Source organism: Vulpes vulpes, chromosome 15 (genome assembly GCF_048418805.1).
Source record: "Vulpes vulpes isolate BD-2025 chromosome 15, VulVul3, whole genome shotgun sequence".
NCBI lineage: Eukaryota > Metazoa > Chordata > Mammalia > Carnivora > Canidae > Vulpes > Vulpes vulpes.
In genome coordinates, this window is record NC_132794.1 from 67514160 (window position 1) to 67535195 (window position 21036).

At 39.2% G+C, this 21036-nt stretch overlaps 1 protein-coding gene across 2 annotated transcripts; it reads left to right on the forward strand.

Moving 5' to 3' along the window:
- The first annotated feature begins 2748 nt into the window (after positions 1-2748).
- On the forward strand, positions 2749-20304 carry LACTB (lactamase beta). 2 transcript variants are annotated; one of them, XR_011997413.1, is made up of 6 exons: positions 2749-3163; positions 3598-3664; positions 5324-5514; positions 5809-6160; positions 8637-8798; positions 19518-20304. XR_011997413.1 is itself a non-coding variant. In XM_025995052.2 (6 exons), exons 1-6 carry the CDS (start codon positions 2792-2794, stop codon positions 20047-20049), a joined length of 1680 nt encoding a protein of 559 aa, XP_025850837.2. In that variant the 5' UTR covers positions 2758-2791; the 3' UTR covers positions 20050-20304. The 2 variants fall into 2 exon arrangements, 1 of the variants encoding a protein (XP_025850837.2); XM_025995052.2 differs by having other exon boundaries at positions 2758-3163; positions 8633-8798.
- Positions 20305-21036: the final 732 nt, after the last annotated feature.

Genomic DNA, 21036 nt, shown 5'->3' on the forward strand with positions numbered 1-21036 from the left:
ACCTCAAATAGATATAATCCACCAATTTCATACTTGTAATTTCAGAAAAGATACTCTTTATATCTCTCATGATTTTTTATTTCCACAATTTGTGATAAACAACATCTTCATGTTATTTCATTTATTCCTACTTTTTTTCATAATTCCTGGTTTATTTTGTGAATACAAGCATTTATTTCTGAGGATTCTTTGAAAACCTATTTTGTTTCCTGTTAACACATTGTATTTGGGGGAAGGCCTGTTGTTTTTCAGTCAGGGAATAGACTTTTTCTCTCTTCCTATAGACTGTTCTTTTTTTTTTTTTTTTAAGATTTTATTTATTCATGAGAGACAGAGAGAGATACAGGCATTGTGAGAAGCAGGCTTGACGTGGGACTTGATCCTGGGACTCCAGTGGGCCAAAGGCAGGCACTAAACCGCTGAGCCACTCAGGGATCCTCCCTATAGATTGTTCTATGGCTTTCATTTGTTTGAGGTGATTTCACCTTTTGATTATTGATTTTGTTGCCAGAACTTCTTAGAAATATTTTCCTTCAAATGTTTTTGGGAATTTGGTTTGCAGGTTTATTTTAGTGGAAAATAAATTTTCTTCTTCCTTTTTCTTTCTTTCTTTCCCCCCACTCCCCTCCCTGTGTAGTTGTTTACTTTTCTTCTATCTGGTTTCTGTGGCTCCCAGGCCAGAGCAAGCTAAAACAGTGGAGTTCTGGGCTCCTGCCCCATGGGGTGGTAAAGAGCCAGTCAATACACGTGCTAGCTGCTTGGTTTGGTTGCCTCCTGGGTACTGGGCTTCCTAGGTACTTGGAGAACATTTATTCTCTGTTACCTTCACAGAAGCCATACATTTGGTGTTCTCTCTACCTGCTTCTGGTGGAAGTCCACCAGAAACTTGGCTTTTGCTCTCTGTGTGGCTCTGTGCTTCTGTTCCATTTTTGATCCAAGGAGAGGTACATAAGAGTATATAATTTTTAAAAGAATGATAAAATGAGGGGCAGCCCCGGTGGCTCAGCGGTTTAGCGCCGCCTTCGTTGGCCCAGGGCGTGATCCTGGAGACCCAGGACTGAGTCACACCTAGGGCTCTCTGCATGGGGCCTGCTTCTCCCTCTGCCTGTGTCTCTGCCTCTCTCTCTCTGTGTCTCTCATGAATAAATAAATAAAATCTTAAAAAAAAAAATTAAAAAAAGAAGGATAAAGTGAGCACTCATTGTAATCACCACTAGCTGTGTCTTTTACATTTTTCTCTTGCTATCATGTGCTTGGAGTAATGGGGCTCCTAGGATGGGAACAATACCATCTTGAAAGAATGCACCTGTCCACTGTAACTGCAGGTGGCGCTCCAGAAACCTCTATTTCAGTGCCAAACTGCTGAGTGTTAGGATACCCTGATCTCTTGCAGTTGGTAGCTTTGTTAGCAGCCCCAACACCTTATAATTATTTAGCCCCAGTATCCCCCGACTAGGTATAGTTACCATTATTGACTTTTAAATAATTAAACAATTATTAACTCAAGTTGTTTAAAGCTTCTTCTCCTGACAATAGCTTGTTGATTCAAGTATGTGAACTCTCTATGTATATATCCCACCTGCAAGGAAAGACAGAGTCATTATATGCATTGGGTATATTACTCCTGTACTTAAGGACTAGAAGCTTTAAAAAATATTTACATATTTATGTATATATATACATGTATATTGTAAAAAATATTTTGTATATTGTAATTTATATATAGTATATATACATATAATTTTATATTATATATGTATATTGTCAAAAATATTCACATATACATACATATATATGTGAAAAGTTTTTACAATATACATAAAAATATATGTATATATACAATATATATAAATTACAATATACAAAATATTTTTTACAATATACATGTATATATAAATAAATAATTGTAAGATTGGAATGGATAAACATTTAAGTGTCTTCAAAATTAACATTGCCATTAATTGTTCTGTTGGGATTGTACACCCTTTACATTTTGTAGCAATTTGACGTTAGGTTTCTTATTTCACAAGAACCTCTGATAATCTACAGATGTCAGAAATTATAGCTAATTATAAATTATATTACTTTTGGGTTAAAAATTTTCAAGTGAAAAAAATTTTTTAAACGTCTACAGCAACAAGAAATACTGTTTTTAATGTAAGTCCGCATATAACCTAATGTTTGATGTGGTGGGGCAACGGACCTCCAGAAGTTAGATATTTTATTTTATTTTATTTTATTAATATTTTTTTAATAAAAAATTTTAACAGAAGTTAGAGATTTTAAAAGGGACTTAGGGCAATGGAAGGAGCTGAAAGTGATGGCAAAAGAGAAAAAGAGAGTTCTAGGAGAAAAGATGCCTGCTCGCGGATGCTGGGTGCCAGCTCTTCCAGAGCTGAGGATACAAAAGTATGAAAGTCAGGGCTCTCCAAAGAAGAGGGCGCAGCCTGGTAAGGAATCAGGGAAGCTGGATGAAACCAAGTGTTCAGTGTTATTAAGGAGGGTCAAAAAGGTGCGGCCACTGGGATGGCAGCTGGGAAGGCTTCTCGGAGGAGGTGAGCCTCGATCGGAGGACAGGCACAGGGGAGGGAGGAGAGCAGCGTGCGGGAAGGTGAACCACCAGGGCCCGGAGGGAGGGAAGGCGCAAGGGCTCGATGCGATCGACGCTCCGGCATCCGGCGTCGACTGCTCAGGGCTGCGCGGCCCCGCCCCCGCGCCCCCGCCCCCCCCGCGCCCCCGCCGCGGGCCGGACCTGCGCGAGCTCCGAGGCTGCCGGCTCGGGGCGGACGCCATGTACCGGCTGCTGTCAGCTGTGACGGCGCGGGCCGCGACCCTCGGGGGCTGGGCCTGGGGCCGCGGGCGGCGCGGGGCCCACCAGCGCGCCGGGCTGCCGCCGCTCGGCCCCGGCTGGGCCGGGGGCCTCGGGCTGGGGCTGGGGCTGGCGCTCGGGGTGAAGCTGGCGGGTGGGTTGAGGGGCGCGGCCCCCGCGCAGCCCCCGGCGGCCCCCGACCCCGAGGCGTCGCCCCAGGCCGAGCCGCCGCCGCTGCCCCCGCCGCCGGAGCAGCCCGTCGCTCCGGGGGCTGCACAGACCCCGACGCCGCCCCTCTCCCGGCGCTTCGCCAGAGCCATCGACAGCAGCCGCGACCTGCTGCACCGGATCAAGGTGCGGAGACCCCGGCGCCCCACCGCCCGCGTCCCCCCGCCCGCGTCCGCCTCCCCCCGGTGGTCTTCCCCCGGACCCAGGCGGACCCCATCCCAGGCGGTGGGATGCCCGGAGCAGGACTTCCCGTTCCCCGACCGCCCGGCCACGGCCAAAAGCTCCTGCGGGTTGCCCAAGTCGGGGCGGAGGTCACACCGCCCGCCTCGGGAACCTCCACTCCTCGCTCGGTGCAGACCAGGCACGCCCCTCGCCGCTAGGGCCGGGCCTGGTGGAGCCGAGGGGGCGGGGCCCGGGCGGGGAGGGGCGGGGCCCGGGCGGAGGGGGCGGGGCCCGGGCGGAGGGGGCGGGGCCTGGGAAGGCCCCAGAGCTCCGCGCCGTCTGCTGTGAGAAGCCTGTAGTCCTGATTTCCAACTGTGCCCTTTCCCCTTCGCTCTTAGGATGAGGTGGGCGCCCCAGGCATAGTGGTTGGAGTCTCTGTAGATGGAAGAGAAGTCTGGTCAGAAGGTAGGCTCAGAAAATACACTTGCTGGCTTGTTTTGTACCAGTTGATGAATGAAATTATGAGGTTTTTACTGCTGGGAGTGAATCTCATGAAACGTTCATGGCTTTTCGTGAAGCCATACCCATTGTAGAGAAGAATTTGTCTAAGGGAATAAAGAATCAGACTCTCTGTAAATCGCAAGTGGTTTTTTTTTCTTTAGCTTTATTTTATTCATAAGAGACACACAGAGAGAGGCAGAGACATAAGGCAGAGGGGAGAAGCAGGCTCCCTGCGGCAAGCCCCATGCGGGACTCCATCCCCGACCCCCGAGGACCAAGCCCTGAGCAGAAAGCAGACGCTCAACCACTGAGCCGCCAGGCGCTCCTGTAAACAGCAAGATTTAAATGTGACCCTTGGAGTTTTATAGGTGACTTTTTTCTAAGGACTGAATTTATTCTTCTGAAAGTTGTGTATAGAACAGTCTGTTAACTGCATGTTTGTAAATTCTTACTACTAGATAAAACGTCAGAAGTTTGTTTTCTATTTTAATTATCAAGCGATTGAGTCCCTTAGTCTGTAAAATACACTACCAAGAACTAGCGGTATTCATGATTCCTTGACCTTAATGAGTTTACAATCTACTTTGTTTGTTTGTTTGTTTGTTTGTTTGTTTTAGTGGGCAGAGGTGTCAGCCTTTTTTTTCCCCCCCAAACAAAAAGTTAGAAGCTTTGGGAAAGAGTTCTAATTACTTTATGATAATTTCATCAAAGCATATTTTATGATTTGATTTACTTACCCATTGGTCCCACACAAATTGGTCCAACTGGTCATCCTAGATTTTTAGGAACTCTACTTTTGGGAAAATGTTCAGACATCACTTAAAAGAATTAGTACTTTTAAGAGAAAATGATAGGAGCAATAAGGTTTTGAATTTAAGAAAAATAATTCTTCCCCCAAGTATAGCCCAATTTATGAAAAATACTCTAATCAAAAACTATATAAATGTCAGCTTTATGGGTGAGGGCTTTGTTTTTAATGCAAATATTTTTCAGCATAATCTATATTTATAGTTTAAAAACAATCACTGTATGCCTTTCGTTCTTTTTAGATCTAAGGTCTTGTCACTTAGATTTTCATCCTTTCAGAAACTCCAGAAGATGAAACCAGACTTTTAAAAAAATTCTCTCAACAATACTTTAAATTAGTAGTGCTTTTCTTTTTCTGGTTTGCAGCTGAGTTAAACTGTTACCTAGAGTGGGTTTGCAGGATACCTTTTCACATTAGCTTTTATTGGGTGGTTATTTTAAGGAGTCCAGTGGAAACTCAAGAATCAAAAATAAATATAATCTGAAGAACAGTGATGTTTCCCTTAAAGAACATAGAATAACTTATGTAAAATGTGGACTAACTAATCTGTCTAGATAAACTCAGAAAAATTAGCATGGATAGAAAATTACTGTTGTACAGAGTGCAATTTCGGTTTAGTTATAAGATTAAGTTGTGAGGCTTACTGTTGCCCCTGTTACTAAGACTCTCATCCACTCTTAATTTATAAAAGCAGCATATCTTTTCTTTTAGATAAATAGATGGGACATTCTAAGGTAGTGTTATTTCAGTTTTTGAAGACTCCTTTGACCATGAAGCCTGTTATTAGTGACTTTTTGCTTCTCTTTTTTCTAAAGGTTTAGGTTATGCAGATGTTGAGAACCGTGTACTATGCAAGCCAGAGACGGTTATGAGAATTGCCAGTATCAGCAAAAGCCTCACCATGGTTGCTCTTGCCAAACTGTGGGAAGCCGGGAAGCTGGATCTTGATGTTCCAGTACAACATTATGTTCCTGAATTCCCAGAAAAAGAATATGAAGGTGAAAAGGTAATGAAACTCACAGTTCATTTTACTAACAGCATGTTAAATGGTTTAAAAGGTTTCAGAAGATTCTTCAATTTGTTTTTAATCATTGTTAATGGATTAAAGGGTTTTTTTTTTTATTATCCAGGTGATAACTGATGGGGTATTTCTCTGAAACTTAAAGCTGAAGGTGTGTACATGACATGTTTTTCCAGCAGCAGTTTAATGGAAAGTATTCCTGAGGCATTATTCCCAGGCTACCAACTTCTTATTATACAGTTTAATATTGTAATTGAATTTCCATGTTTTCACAATTAGGTTTCTGTCACAACAAGATTACTGATTTCCCATTTAAGTGGAATTCGTCATTATGAAAAGGACATGAAAAAAGTGAAAGAAGAGAAAGCTTACAAAGCCTTGAAAATGATGAAAGGGACAGTGGAATCTGACCAAGAAAAAGAGTTCAGAGAAAAAGGAGGCAAAAGTAATGAAAAGAGTGACTTTGCCAAAGCTAAGATAGAGCAAGATAGTGATGCCAAAGGCCGGAACTTAAAACCTGGAAAGAAAAAGAATGATTTTGAACAAGGCGAATTATATTTGAAAGAAAAGTTTGAGAATTCAATTGAATCACTAAGATTATTTAAAAATGATCCTTTGTTCTTTAAACCTGGTGAGTGTTAATTCTTTCTCTTAACAAAATCATCATTATTGAAATATTAATTTTCAGAAAATCTGAAATGATCCATCCAGAGTGCATTGGATGTGGTTGATGCTTATGTTGTGGGTTTCATTGTCAGTCTAATATGCACCTTCTTGTCTGTAGTTATTTTTTTTTAAGATTTTATTTATTTAAGAGAGAGAGAAGCAGAGACATAGAGGGAGAAGTAGGCTCCCTATGGGGAACCTGATGCAGGACTCCATCCCAGGGCCCCAGATCTCAACCTGAGCCAAAGGCAGATAGATGCTCACCCACTGAGCCACCCAGGCACCCCTTGTCTTTAGTTCTTAACAAAGCCTAGCATCCAGGTAGCCAGTTGTTCAGATTTAGCCTCATCATTCATTTAGTGGATTTTCAGGATAAAGATATTCGTGGAAAATTATGGAGAAATGTTGTAGTAATAATTGTTCTTCAAATAAAGTCTGGACCAAAGAAAGCATGATAAAATATTGCTAATATGTCAGTATCTACTTAGTGTTTAATTTAGTATTTAAATTGCTCAACCTATTTTGTGCCTTCATTTCTTTTTTTCTATAATAAATTTATTTTTTATTGGTGTTCAGTTTGCCAACATACAGAATAACACCCAGTGCTCATCCCGTCAAGTGCCCCCCTCAGTGCCCGTCACCCATTCAGCCCCACCCCCCGCCCTCCTCCCCTTCCACCACCCCTAGATCATTTCCCAGAGTTAGGAGTCTTCATGTTCTGTCTTCATTTCTGATATTTCCTACCCATTTCTTCTCCCTTCCCTTCTATTCCCTTTCACTATTATTTATATTCCCCAAATGAATGAGACCATATAATGTTTGTCCTTCTCCGATTGACTTATTTCACTCAGCATAATACCCTCCAGTTCCATCCACGTTGAAGCAAATGGTGGGAATTTGTCATTTCTAATGGCTGAGTAATATTCCATTGTATACATAGACCACATCTTCTTTATCCATTCATCTTTCGATGGACAGCGAGGCTCCTTCCACAGTTTGGCTATTGTGGACATTGCTGTGCCTTCATTTCTTAAAGAAATTGGTTTTCAACAATTTAATTTTATTTCCCAAAAAGCTGATCTATAAAAATACGTTTTAGGGATGCCTGGGTGGCTCAGTGGTTAAGCGTCTGCCTTAGGCTCAGGACGTGATCCTGGAGTCAGTCCCAGGATTAAGTCCCACATCAGGCTCCCTGCATGGAGCCTGCTTCTCCCTCTGCCTATGTCTCTGCCTCTCTCTCTCTGTGTGTTTCTCATGAATAAATAAATAAAATCTTTTAAAAAATAAAATAAAAATATGTTTTAAATGTATTTTTTGGCAGGATGACTACCAAAACCACTTAATATCTTTCAATTTACTATAGGTTTATGTAATTGTATTACATTTTCATTTTGGAATTTGTTTTTTTACCATGAATAGATATAAGTGTAATTAATAAGGGCAAAGAAATACATTTGTGGATTTTGTCTTAAAAAATAAAGTTCCAGGGGTAGCCCTGGTGGCGCAGCGGTATAGCACCGCCTGCAGCCCAGGGCATGATCCTGGAGACCCTGGATCGAGTCCCTTGTCAGGCTCTCTGCATGGAGCCTGCTTCTCCCTCTGCCTGTGTCTCTGCCTCTCTCTCTCTCTGTCTCTATGAGTAAATAAATAAAAAATCTTTAAAAAATAAAAAATAAAAATAAAGTTCCAGTTGTTAGTACAGATCATACACTCTGTATTTCTGGAATCCCAAATGATAAAAAAGTGTGTATTTGACATAATATCTATATTTGAATATGTGTTTGTATTTTATTTTTACTTTTTTTGTGATAGTCACACAGAGAGAGAGAGAGGCAGAGACACAGGCAGAGGGAGAAGCAGGCTCCATGCACCGGGAGCCCGACGTAGGAGCCCGACGTAGGATTCGATCCCGGGTCTCCAGGATGCACCCTGGGCCAAAGGCAGGCGCTAAACCGCTGCACCACCCAGGGATCCATATATATATATATATATTTGAAATAGAGTATTTATACCTACATATACTTTATTAAAATAGGAATGTGGACAACTAATTTATGACTTAAACAATGAGTATTAGATATATTAAGAATAAGACCATTAACTCAAGAAATCAATTTTGCTTTTCTTTCCCTTCCTGTTTTGGTACCAGTTTGAAGGATTTTATTTTAGTTTTGAGGTAGGATTTATTTGCTTATTTCATTATCATGGAAAGGAGTAGATTCATATTCTGATCATTAAATCATGGAATAAGCAGGGCCATTGCAAAGTTGACTAAATTTATTAATATGTCATCCATGATCTGTTTCTAAATGATGAAGTAAAATACTCTGGTTTTAAAGGTATGTCAATTTTCAGTGGGAAATATTTTACATGCTTTGAAATAATAAGTGTTTTTTTTTCTCCTCCCCCCACCCTCGCCTTGCAATGATGTCTCAAGGTAGTCAGTTTTTGTATTCAACTTTTGGCTATACCCTATTAGCAGCCATAGTAGAAAGAGCTTCAGGATATAAATATTTGGACTATATGCAGAAAATATTCCATGACTTGGATATGCTGACAACTGTGCAGGAAGAAAATGAGCCAGTGATTTACAATAGAGCAAGGTAAATGATACTTTCTGGTGTGTCTAGCTATATCCCATTCTAACACTGTGTTGTTAATTAAAAGTCAAACTTTCCTTGTCTCCATTCCAAAATCACACTTGCCATATTTTGAGAGCTCTATATATGTCTGTTTTTCCATCTATAAAGTAAGGGATGGGATCCCTGGGTGGCGCAGTGGTTTGGCGCTTGCCTTTGGCCCGGGGCGCGATCCTGGAGACCCGGGATCGAATCCCACGTCGGGCTCCCGGTGCATGGAGCCTGCTTCTCCCTCTGCCTGTGTCTCTGCCTCTCTCTCTCTCTCTCTGTGACTATCATAAATAAATAAAAATAAAAAAAAAAAAAACTAAAATAAAATAAAATAAAGTAAGGGAAATTGAAAGTATTAGCAAAGTACTCCAGGATCCTTGGACGAAAGACAGTAATAATTTAAATCTATGCATAATTAAACCAAAATTGCACCTGTCAAGGGCATCTATAGTTTGTTCTTACATCATCCCTTTTTTTATGTTGTAGCTAATACTTTATCTTTTATTATTTTTAACTGTTTTTTTTATTTTAAAGTGATTTAATATTTGTAGATAAGTTATAAGGCCAAGTACAAAGAATTTCCATATGTCCTTCACCCAGACTCCTCAGATATTATCGTTTTACCACATTTGCTCTGTTATTTTTTTTTTCCTCAACTGTTTGGAAATCAGTTGCAGATTTACCCATAAATAATTAAATGTATATTTTCTAAAAATAAGGACATTCAGGAAACTAATTTCAGCACCAAACTTATATCAAATCTACAGACTTAGTCAAATTTTTCCAGTTCATCCAATAATGTCCTTTATAGCCAAAGAAAAAGGAAAAAATGTTTTGTTCTGGTACAGGATCTAGTCCAGGAACACACATTGCATTTAGGTGTCTTATCTCAGAAGTCACATGAAGTTGGAAGTTGGTTTGTTCCATTATTGGTGATGGTGATTAATTACTTTGTTGAAGTGGTACCTATGTTTTCCCCTTGTAAAAGTTTGAGTCATTTCATTGAAATATATCAAACTAAAATTTTATCATAATTTTTACTAGTGATTTGTAAAAGGGGCATTGGGAGAGAATTTTGAGACTAAACACTATTATGAGTTCTATGGCTACATTTATTTCCTTTTCCATTTTACTCATTATTTGGTTTGTTAGAAAGATAACATTTAACAAATCAACTGTTACTTTTACTTTGCATGTTTTTCTGAGTACTGCTTTGCAAATAGCTTAATGGTGCTTGAAGTAGATGAAATGGTGGGGGTATTTTAGCTTTATCTTCTTAGTGTTGTATTAGTTTTGTTCAGTTTTTTGTTATATTTAGTTAAATTACCATTTTTAAATTACCAGTTTATTTAAAAGGATTAAGTGTGCATTGCAAATCAGCCTGAAAGAGGTTTTTTGAACCTAAAAGAAATTAGGTTAGCAGCAAGCAATGAATTTTAATTTTAAAATGGCCTGTAGTTCTCAACCACTTCAATTAATGTTTATTATTTTTAGGTCCAACACTACATTCTACTGGAAAGCATAAGAAAAATTGACAAATACCAGAGGTTGCTGATTGAATCTAAAAGATTCACTAGTAAATGTGGCATAGATGGCTGACTTTATTTTATTTCAGATCTAGGCATTTGATAATGAATGCCTACACTTATATATAAAGTAGAGAAGAACATTAGATATAATCACTGAACTGCTTTTCTAAACTGAAAATTAAGACTCTATGAATGTACAGACTACAAGGCAGTTTGCTGTTTTCTTAATGAGTAATTTATAGCTTGCACAAAATCAAAATATGGCATATGATGATGAGTTAATTTCATTTTTTCTTCCATTCTTTTAAGGGGGAAAAAAAAAGGTTGTGGATTTCCATTTCTTCTATTAAAGGTTCCTATAAGCTCTGAGTTTGTTAGATTTGAAAGTACCCAATGGTGCTAAAGGGGTAGTGAATTCATTTTAGTTATATTAAATGGGCTGCTGAAAAGGGGCACTGAAAAAAGGAGGGAATGTTGTTACCTTTGAAAATGGTTTGTCCGTTTGCTTCATTCTTATTTTACTTAATGCAGTATCTCCTGGGGCCTCTAAAGCTCAACTCTGGTTCTTTCTTTGGTAATAGCTATTTTAAAAGAGCTTAAATACACCAGCTTTTTAAGGGGGTTCAGGGTGTAAAAGGAAACTTCAAAGATATGTATTTATTTTTTTAAAAATTTTTTCAAGGATATGTATTTAAAAAGAAAAAACTTAAAAAGTATTTAAAAAGGTAAAACTTAAGTGCATATGTTTCTATTCATTTATGTTCATATGTTTGCAGGAGATAAAATTTCCAGCAAAAGTTTGCAGCTTTGTTATTTAGTCTATTGAATCTTTGACCATAATCATATATTAAATATATTTATATTACCTTAACCTAGGCTTTTTAGAGTTATTGGTAACCTTAGAGTAAATACTTGCCATCTTTTTGCTCGTGTGTGTGTGTGTGTGTGTGTGTGTGTGTTTAAAATAATGCATCCCAGTGTCTGTCATCTTTTTAAGGTATTTATTTCCCTAGAACCCTGCCTCAAAATACTACTTAGATTTCTTCAGCCAAAATTTTAGCAACAGGCCACACTTAGCTGTGAGAAATGCAGAGAAATTAGTTTTTAGCTGGGTACATTGTTCTGAGTAAAACTGGGATTTTCTTAAATGGAAGGCTAGGAACATTGACTTAGTATACACAGATGTATTTGTAACAAGTATATTCTATATGGGCAAGTAAACTAACCTTTTAAGTAAATACCCACTGGGGAGTGGACTAAAAGACACTCATTTTGTTGATAGGGCAACCTCCCAGTCAATGCATTAGATTATTTTTACACTCTTCATATGTCCTGTGTTTGGCACAATACTTGCAACAAAAATCTCTTTTATAATTGGATAGGACCAAAAGCAAATATAATGGATATTTTCTGAAGTGTTTGCCTTATTTTGACAGTATAGATATGGTTTTTACTTTCTATCATTATCTCTTTGATTATTATTTATTATCTTTATTTGCTAAAGTATCTTCTAAAATTAAGTATTGTTCTTTATGAAGATCTTTTCTGTGCCATTAGCTGATAGACTCCATAGTAATAGGTTCAATCCAAATGTTAATACTAAATGATAAAGTGGAATTGGTTTTTATTATATACATTTTAAATTCTATGGGTTTTTAAACTTCCCATAACAATAAACACAAGCCAGTACATAATTATTTCTAAAGGCATTTAAGAAGCATTGTAAAAATAAACGTATTTTGAATTTCTAGGTTTGTAGATGTAGATTTCTGTAGTTATATACTGCTCTTGTGCAGAATCTAAACATTTTTAAACAAGAAGAGGCTCTTTGTCATTTGGCATCATTCCATCAGTTATTCAGTTACAGAGATGTCTCAGTAACTTACTCAAGAACTCGTGTCTATATTGCATTCTTTTTAGAGCAGAAATTCTTTCAGAATTTGAAATAGGAGGGCAGCCCCGGTGGCTCAGCGGTTTAGCACTGCCTTCAGCCCGGGGTGAGATCCTGGAGACCCAGGATCAAGTCCCACATCGGGTTCCCTGCATGGAGCCTGTTTCTCCCTCTGCCTGTGTCTCTGCCTCTCTCAATCTCTCTGTCTCTCTCTCTCTCTCTCTCTGTCATGAATAAATAAATAAAATCTTTAAAAAAAGAATTTGAAATAGTAAACTTCTCTTTTAGATGAACAAAATTATTTTCATAAAAAGCCATTAACTTGTTCTCTGTGAAAAGGAGTCAAGAGAATAAAGCTTAGAATTTATTTAAAGTTAAGAATTCTAGATTGAAGTCTAGAATTCTCCACATTTTTATATTTTAAAGGAGGAATGACTGAGGAGTCCTAATTTCCAGTCTTGATATAAGCAGTTTGAAAGGCTGTACTGTTAAAAGAAAGTTACACAAAGCTGATTATCAGCCAAAATATGCTGGTAGTTCTCTGCTAGTTTACAAACTTGAAGTTCACTGTAAGAAATATATATTTTATTATGGGGTTTCTTTTATATTTGATTGGCTAGAATTAGAATTGTAATCAGAATGCGGCACCTGGAGGCTCAGTCAATTAAGCTTCTGACTCTTGATTTCTGTTCAGGTCATGATCTCAGGGTTGTGAGAATGAACCCATCAAAGGGCTCCTCACTGGGCATATAGCCTCCTTAAGATTCTCTCTCTCCCTCTGCCCATCCCCTGATCTCCTCCCAAAAGAAAAAGAGAGAGAGAGAGAGAGAGAGAGAGAGAGATCAAGCAGAAAGTAATGAGGACCTAAAATGTGGGAAAGTCCGTAGGAATGAAGGATGAGAAAAAGGTAAGTCACAAAGCAGAGGTTGTGTAAAATAGTATTTAGCATCTTGATGCATGTGAGAATTGAGGGCAAGAGAGTCAACCAAGGTTTTAATGAAGAGGAGAAATATGAGAAGAACACTTGGAAGAGATTAGTTTTAGGCATGTTCACTTTGAGGGGCACCTAGGTGGTTTAGTCAGTTGGGCATCCAACTCACTGTCAGTTCAGGACTTGATCTTGGGGTCATGAGTTCAAGCCCTGTGTTGGGCTCCTTGCTGGGCAGGGAGCCTACTTAAAAAAAAAAAAGAAAGAAAGAAAGAAAGACAAATTTATTTTGAGAAATGAGAAGACCACACACATATCAACTCATTGGTTCTCAAGAGAATATATTAAGATTCTCTGTGGGCTTTTTTTTTTTTTTTTTTTTTAATCTTCGAAGCACATACCTTTGGTCACCCTTGCTTCACCAGGTATTATGACTTGGATTTTGGGGAGACATATATGATTCTTGAAGGAATAAAGTAATTTTTCAATAATATGTGCCCACAGTCCCTTCAAAATTATGAATTTTGAGGGAAGGATACAGTTTTGAGAGAGAGGAGGCCCATAGATGATTCTGATAAACAACCTTCCTGCCTTCCTCCAAAACCAGATTTGAGAATTATTAAGGCTAGTAGAAAATCTGATTGTAATTTGGAACAGGGGTTGTGGTACTAATGCAGGCCTGTAGTTTTTTGTGTAGAAGAGAAGATCTGGGAAAGTGGGGCTGCAGTGATTAGAGTGATATAGGGAATCATAGGATTGAGATCTAGAAGAGACAACTCAAGCAGCAGACTGGCCCAAGGTTGAGTATCAAAGAAGTGCTGGTTAAACAATGCTATAGGAGGCAAATAGGATACAAACAAAGTAGGGAAATAGGAGAGCCTTGAAAACCCACGAGGGAGCTGTTTAGGGATGGAGGACCAGACGCCAGATATTAAGGAATTGAATGACTAGAGGAGGTGAGTGCATGGAAACAGAAGAGGTGGGCTGTTCTGTGTAGTTTGGCAGTAAATGAGGAGAAAGGATTGACGGCTGGAAGCTATAACAAAGATAAAAAAAAAATTTTTTTTCCTTTAGGATACAGAAAATATAGAGCATTTTGTTAGCTAAGGAGAAAGTCCTTTGTGACCTGTCCCCTGTCTTCTCCTCCAGCATCGCCTTCTGCCACTTATCCCCTCAAGCCCTCTGTTTCAGCCAAACAGAACCACTTTGCTCCCCAGCTTGGCCTCTGTAATCAGCTGTTTCTTTCTCTCTCTCTCTTTTTTTAAAGATTTTATTTACTTATTCATGAGAGACACAGAGAGAAAAGCAGAGACACAAGCAGAGGGAGAAGCAGGCTCCCTGTGGGGAACCCAGTGCAGAACTTGATCCCTGGATCATGACCTGAGCTGAAGGCAGTTGCTCAACCACTGAGCCACCCAGGCGTCCCTAATCAGCCGTTTCAACAAGGCGTATTCTCAATAGTGCTCAGGATTCCTCTCATCCATCTTGATAGTCACCCTACAACCTGTTCATTAAAATGTGGTCCAGGGTCCAGCAGTATTGACACCACCTGAGAGCTTGTTAGAACTGCAGAATATTGTGCTCCCTTCCCAGACCTACTGAAGCAGAATCTGCATTTTAACAAAATCCCCGGGTATTTCATGTAGTGCTTTGCGATTTAGAACTGTCTGACAAGACTATTTGTGCCTTGAAAGCAGCCACAGTGTATGATTTAACTAGTCTCTCCAGTGCCATGCAAGGTGTCTCCATTAAATATTTGGCCAATAAATGATGCTTTCACGTATTGAACTTTTTAAAAAAAAATTTTTAAAGATTTTATTTATTCATTTGAGAAAGAAACAGCATGAGCCCGGGAAGGGACAGAAGGAGAGGGAGAAGCAGACTCCCTGCTGAGTGTGGAGCCCACCGCGGGGCTCAATCCCAGGACCCTGAGGTCATGACGTGAGCCAAAGTCAGACTCTTAACCAACTGAGTCACTCAGGCTCCCCTAAATACATTAATGAGCACTTAGTGAATGGCAAGCACTGTTCTGGGTAGGGGAATCATCAAGGAGCTCTAAGATAGGTAAGGTTCCTGCCCTTAATAAACTTATATTCTATGGGAAGAGACAAACATGTAGATTAAGAATTTTAGATACTGATAATGAAGAAAATAAAGCAATGGGATTTAGAGTAACAAGGAGAGAATGTAGGGAATCTATTTAAAATACAGTGCTTTTGGACATGACTGATAAGAAAAGCTAAATTGCCTTGTTGCAAATACAGAAATAAGCCTGACATGAAAAGAAGCAAGGCAAGATGTGACAAGATCAGAGAAGTAAGTAGGGGCTGAATCACATTGGACAGTGAGTCTCAATGCTGTTAGACTCCCTGCCCCTTAGTTTAATAAATATTCTATACCTCCTTTAATTTCCTGAAACAAAAGTTATAGATCATATAACTTACACTCACTACTCTTAAATAAAAATAAAAGGAATTTGTAAAAATTATAGATATTTCAGTATGTTCAAGTTTATTCACAACATTAGAAGACATAAAGTCAGATGCAACTTAAGACATAAAAGCATCATAAATGTAACAACAAATGCAGACCCACACGGGTATATTGTATTGGTGCTTCTTCTGCTCATGCCTTTGGTGTCCTCCTCTGGCTAAAGTTGTGAGCAAAATAAAGTACAGTCTTTTGTCAATTTTCACACTGATTACTTTGAAGAAAATGTTGTTACAGCATAAAATGTTCAAAAAGTCCTTTGTGTTTATATATAAAATGGGGAGGGTTCTGGTCTCAGCTCATTATAAACAGCTATTTTACTTACATGATTATCTAGTAGGAGAGTTGAAGGTCTTACATGATAAAAAAAGGATACACTACTATGTGGGACTTTCCACACATCCTAGGACATTTAGGACCTTGTCCACTAAATGTCAGTAAGAACCCTTTAGTAATTGTGACAGCTAAAAAAATCCCTCCAAAAATTTCCCTTAAGGAGTTGATACTGCCTCTGTTGAGGACCATTGTGTTGCAGGCCATTGTAAGAAATTTGGGTTTTGTCCTCATTACAGTAACCATTGGAAGGTTTCAAGTAGATTTTTTATTGGAGTTCAATTTGCCAACATATAGCATAACACCCAGTGCTCATCCCATCAAGTGCCCCCCTCAGTGCCCGCCACCCAGTCACCCCATCCCCCCGCCCACCGCTCCTTCCACCACCCCTTGTTCATTTCCCAGAGTTAGGAGCCTCTCATGTTTTCTCACCCTCACTGATATTTTCACTCATTTTCTCTCCTTTCCCTTTATTCCCTTTCACTATTTTTTATATTCCCCGAATGAATGAGACCATATAATGTTTGTCCCTCACCGATTGACTTACTTCACTCAGCATCATACCCTCCAGTTCCATCCACGTCGAAGCAAATGGTGGGTATTTGTCGTTTCTAATGGCTGAGTAATATTCCATTGTATACATAGACCACATCTTCTTTATCCATTCATCTTTCGATGGACACCGAGGCTCCTTCCACAGTATGGCTGTTGTGGACATTGCTGCTAGAAACATCGGGGTGCAGGTGTCCCGGCGTTTCACTGTATCTGTATCTTTGGGGTAAATACCCAGTAATGCAATTGCAGGGTCGTAGGGCAGATCTATTTTTAACTCTTTGAGGAACCTCCACACAGTTTTTCAGAGTGGCTGCACCAGTTCACATTCCCACCAACAGTGCAAGAAGGTTCCCCTTTCTCCACATCCTCTTCAACATTTGTTGTTTCCTGTCTTGTTAATTTTCCCCATTCTCACTGGTGTGAGGTGGTATCTCATTGTGGTTTTGATTTGTATTTCCCTGATGGCCAGTGATGCAGAGCATTTTCTCATGAGCTTGTTGGCCATGTCTGTGTCTTCCTCTGTGAAGTTTCTGTTCATGTCTTTTGCCCATTTCATGATTGGATTGTTTCTTTGCTGTTGAGTTTAATAAGTTCTTTATAGATCTTGGATACTGGCCCTTTATCTGATATGTCATTTGCAAATATCTTCTCCCATTCTGTAGGTTGTCTTTTAGTTTAATTGACAGTTTCTTTGGCTGTGCAGAAGTTTTTTATCTTGATGAAGTCCCAATAATTTATTTTTGCTTTTGTGTCTATTGCCTTCATGGATGTATCTTGCAAGAAGTTGCTGTGGCCAAGTTCAAAAAGGGTGTTGCCTGTGTTCTCTAGGATTTTGTTGGAATCTTGTCTCACATTTAGATCTTTCATCCATTTTGAGTTTATCTTTGTGTATGGTGTAAGAGAATGGTCTAGTTTCATTCTTCTGCACGTGGCTGTCAAATAGATTTAAGAAGGCTAAGTAAGACACAATCTCAGGCTTCTGCTTGGAAAATGGACTGCAGGGAGATAAAATGATCTAGGAAGTATAACTGGTATAACAAAGTTGTAGAGGCAAAAAGGCAGAGATGCAGGTAGTAGAATTAGAGAAACAATAGGAAATTTTCCTAAGTGACTGGAGGGAAGGAAAAAAGAATGCATGGTAATGTAAATACATTTTAAGATAAAGATGGGAGTTTGAAGCCATCTGAAGCACACCAGAATCTTCTCTGTAAAACAAAGGATATAGTTGTCTACCCGCTGGCCAGAGGTGGTGTAGAGGACAGGAAGAGATTGGGAATAACTACTGTGAAGAATATACCAGAGAATAACCAGGAAAAGAATGAGATTTGATAACAGCAGTGCAGACCCGTAGCAAGAGTATGAATTGATACCAGTCAGCTTTGTGATGTGACTATCTGCAGCTTTTCTTGGCAGATAAGGAACCAAAGAAAGGGGTACCTAGATTTATTCAGGATTGGCAGACTGATGTAGTGTCAGGTCAGAAGAGCGAGGAACCCAGAGATGCTAGTGAGATCACAGCTGAAGTAGTTCAGGCTAGAAGAGAAAGTTGGGTGAAATCAGGGACTAAAAGATCTGGGAAATTGGGAAGAGTCAAGGGCAACAGATGGAGGTCACAGTGAGGACAGAGAGCAGGTTCAGTTGAAGAGTTGGCAGGATTGGAAATCATAGTCCTAGGAAGAAACTTCAGAGGTTGAGACCTTAACCATCTGGTGATTGAAAGTGATGGTGAGACTCAGTGTGACAGTGCTTTTGAACAGCCAAGGAGGGATGAAGAAGATTGTTACAGATGGGACAGCACACTGGAAGCCTACGAGCACATCTTACTATGAATCTTGAAAGAAAAGATCCTCACGAGCCACATTTCATTTCATTTAATTATTTTGTGATTTAATTTCATTTACCTGATGTTAGACTAAAAACCTCACTAGGTCAGGCACTTTGTCTCTTTCGAAATCTCTCTTTCAAGCATTTCTCTTGAATGCTTCATTCCAGCATTCAAGCAGTGCCTCACACATAGGAAGGGCTCCATCAATAATTGTGAATGCATGAATAAATCACAGCATTTATTAGGTAGCTACCAGAAATATGTAAAGTGATTGATGCACATATTCCTAACTCTGCAAAGTAGATATTTATGTCACCACTACACAAATTAGGATGCTGAAGCATAGAGGCAACAGACAGCCTGGGTTTGAATCCAGCCCCGCCGCTTACAAGCTGTATAATCTGGGACAAGTTATTTCTACTCTCTCTGCCTCAGTTTTCTATCTGTAAGATAGGAATCATAGTGGTACCTACCTCTGAAGCTAGTTACAAGAATAAATTTGTTCACATTGATATAGTTCTTAGAAAATGCCTGACATGTAGTAAGAACTGTGTAAATGTTAATCAAATAAAAGAAGCCTGTTCTACTAGCTAGTAAGGGTGAGTTGGGATTCCAGCAGGTTTGCAAACTCCAGCTTCTCTCACTACACCAAGAAAGTCCCGTGTCATATCATGACACATAGTATTCCTACAGCATTTCCAACCAGAAGATATTGTCTCCTTACAAATAGTAATCTTAAACATCTCAGTGTGTATGCTTAGTCATAAAATTCACATGTGGTGCATGATTCACTGAGCCCAAGGACTAGGAATATCTACCAAACAAGTGTTTCTGCATATGCACCAGGCAAACATATTGTGTGTAATATACCAATTCGTTTTTACAGGTATTAAAAGTTTGATACACTCAAAATGGGCAAGCCATGCCAGTAAGAAAAAAAAAAAAAACACTTTCTATGCTTTAATTACTCAATTATCTGTGTTTTATTAGAATCTGAATCGTATGGAATATTAATGGCTTCTCAGAATGTATGATCACTACATTGAAACAATCTGTCTCATGTACATATTTTCCTATTCATTCTCATATGTAAAGTCCATAGACTATTAAATTTTTACTGACCATTCTTATTTCATTTTAGATTTTATGTTTACAATAAAAAGAGACGTCTTGTCAACACACCATACGTGGATAACTCCTATAAATGGGCTGGTGGTGGATTTCTGTCTACAGTGGGTGACCTTCTGAAATTTGGGAATGCAATGCTGTATGGTTACCAAGTCGGGCTCTTTAAGAACTCACATGAAAATCTTTTACCCGGATATCTCAAACCAGAAACAATGGTTATGATCTGGACACCAGTCCCTAACACAGAGATGTCTTGGGATAAAGAGGGTAAATATGCAATGGCATGGGGCGTTGTGGAAAAGAAGCAAACATATGGTTCTTGTAGAAAGCAGCGGCATTATGCCTCACATACTGGAGGTGCAGTGGGTGCCAGCAGTGTTCTGCTGGTCCTTCCTGAAGAACTGGATGTGGAAGTTATAAATAACAAGGTTCCCCCAAGAGGAATAGTGGTTTCTATCATATGCAACATGCAATCTGTTGGCCTCAATAGCACTGCTTTAAAAATTGCTCTGGAATTTGATAAAGACAGATCCAACATATCTTAACATCACAGGTACAAAATGAGCTGTTCTGTTCTTGTTGTTGTTTGAAACATTGAAGTCCCCAAACACATGAGATTTTTTAAAATAGATTTGTAATAGAGTATAATTGAATGCAGAGAATTATGTACCTCTAATTGCTTAATTTTGTAATTGTATTTTATTGTAGGATTAGTTCTTTATACTCAGGGAAGTAACTATATTATTTTTACTTTTTGAAAAAAGTGTTAATTCTTGAAATAAAATATTCTGATAAAAATATACATTTTTCAATGTGTCATATAAAGAAAATCTCGTTCAACAGGATCTTTTAAATAGTTATTTTGATATGACAGCAAAAACAAGTTTATGAGAAATTTTATATTAGTTGTCTATTGCAGCTTAAAAGAACAAAAATTATCTCATGGTTTTTGAGGCTCAGGAATTCAGTGGCTTGGCTGAGTGAATCTGATGCCAGTCTCTAATGAGGTTGCAGACAAGATGTTGTAATCATCTAAAGGCTTCTCTGGGGCTGGAGAAAATACTTCTAAAATGGCTTACTCACTTGACGTGGCAAGTATCAGTCCTCTAGCTTGTGGGTCTGTTCCCCCACCATGTGGTCCTCTCTCTAGGACTGTTTGGGTATCTTAGTGTCATGTCAATTGGCTTTCCCCAGAGCAAGTGATTCAAGGGACAGAGAGAGGGAGGGCAGGAGGGTGAGCCACGAGCCAGGCAGAAGCCAATGTCCTTTATAACCTAGCCTCAGAGATCACATACCATCACATTTGCTAATATATTCTCTAGATCACCCAGACCAACCCTGCTAACAATTAATTTTGGGGGGATTACACACACACACACACACACACACACACACACACACAGTATAAATATCAAGAGGTGGAGATCACTGGCAGTCCTTTACTACAATTTAACCTCTGGTCCCCAGTGATAAATGTCCTTTCTACCTCCTTCCAAGTTTTACAGAAATTTCATTCCATTACAGGATCAGCT

What these genes read in the sequence shown, in the direction of transcription:
- LACTB (XM_025995052.2), top strand. Translation starts at nt 2,792, where the DNA reads ATGTACCGGCTGCTGTCAGCTGTGACGGCGCGGGCCGCGACCCTCGGG. An exon ending in AAGAATATGAAGGTGAAAAG is followed by an intron (nt 5,515 to 5,808) that starts GTAATGAAACTC and finishes TTTCACAATTAG; the next exon opens with GTTTCTGTCACAACAAGATT. An exon ending in TCCTTTGTTCTTTAAACCTG is followed by an intron (nt 6,161 to 8,632) that starts GTGAGTGTTAAT and finishes TGATGTCTCAAG; the next exon opens with GTAGTCAGTTTTTGTATTCA.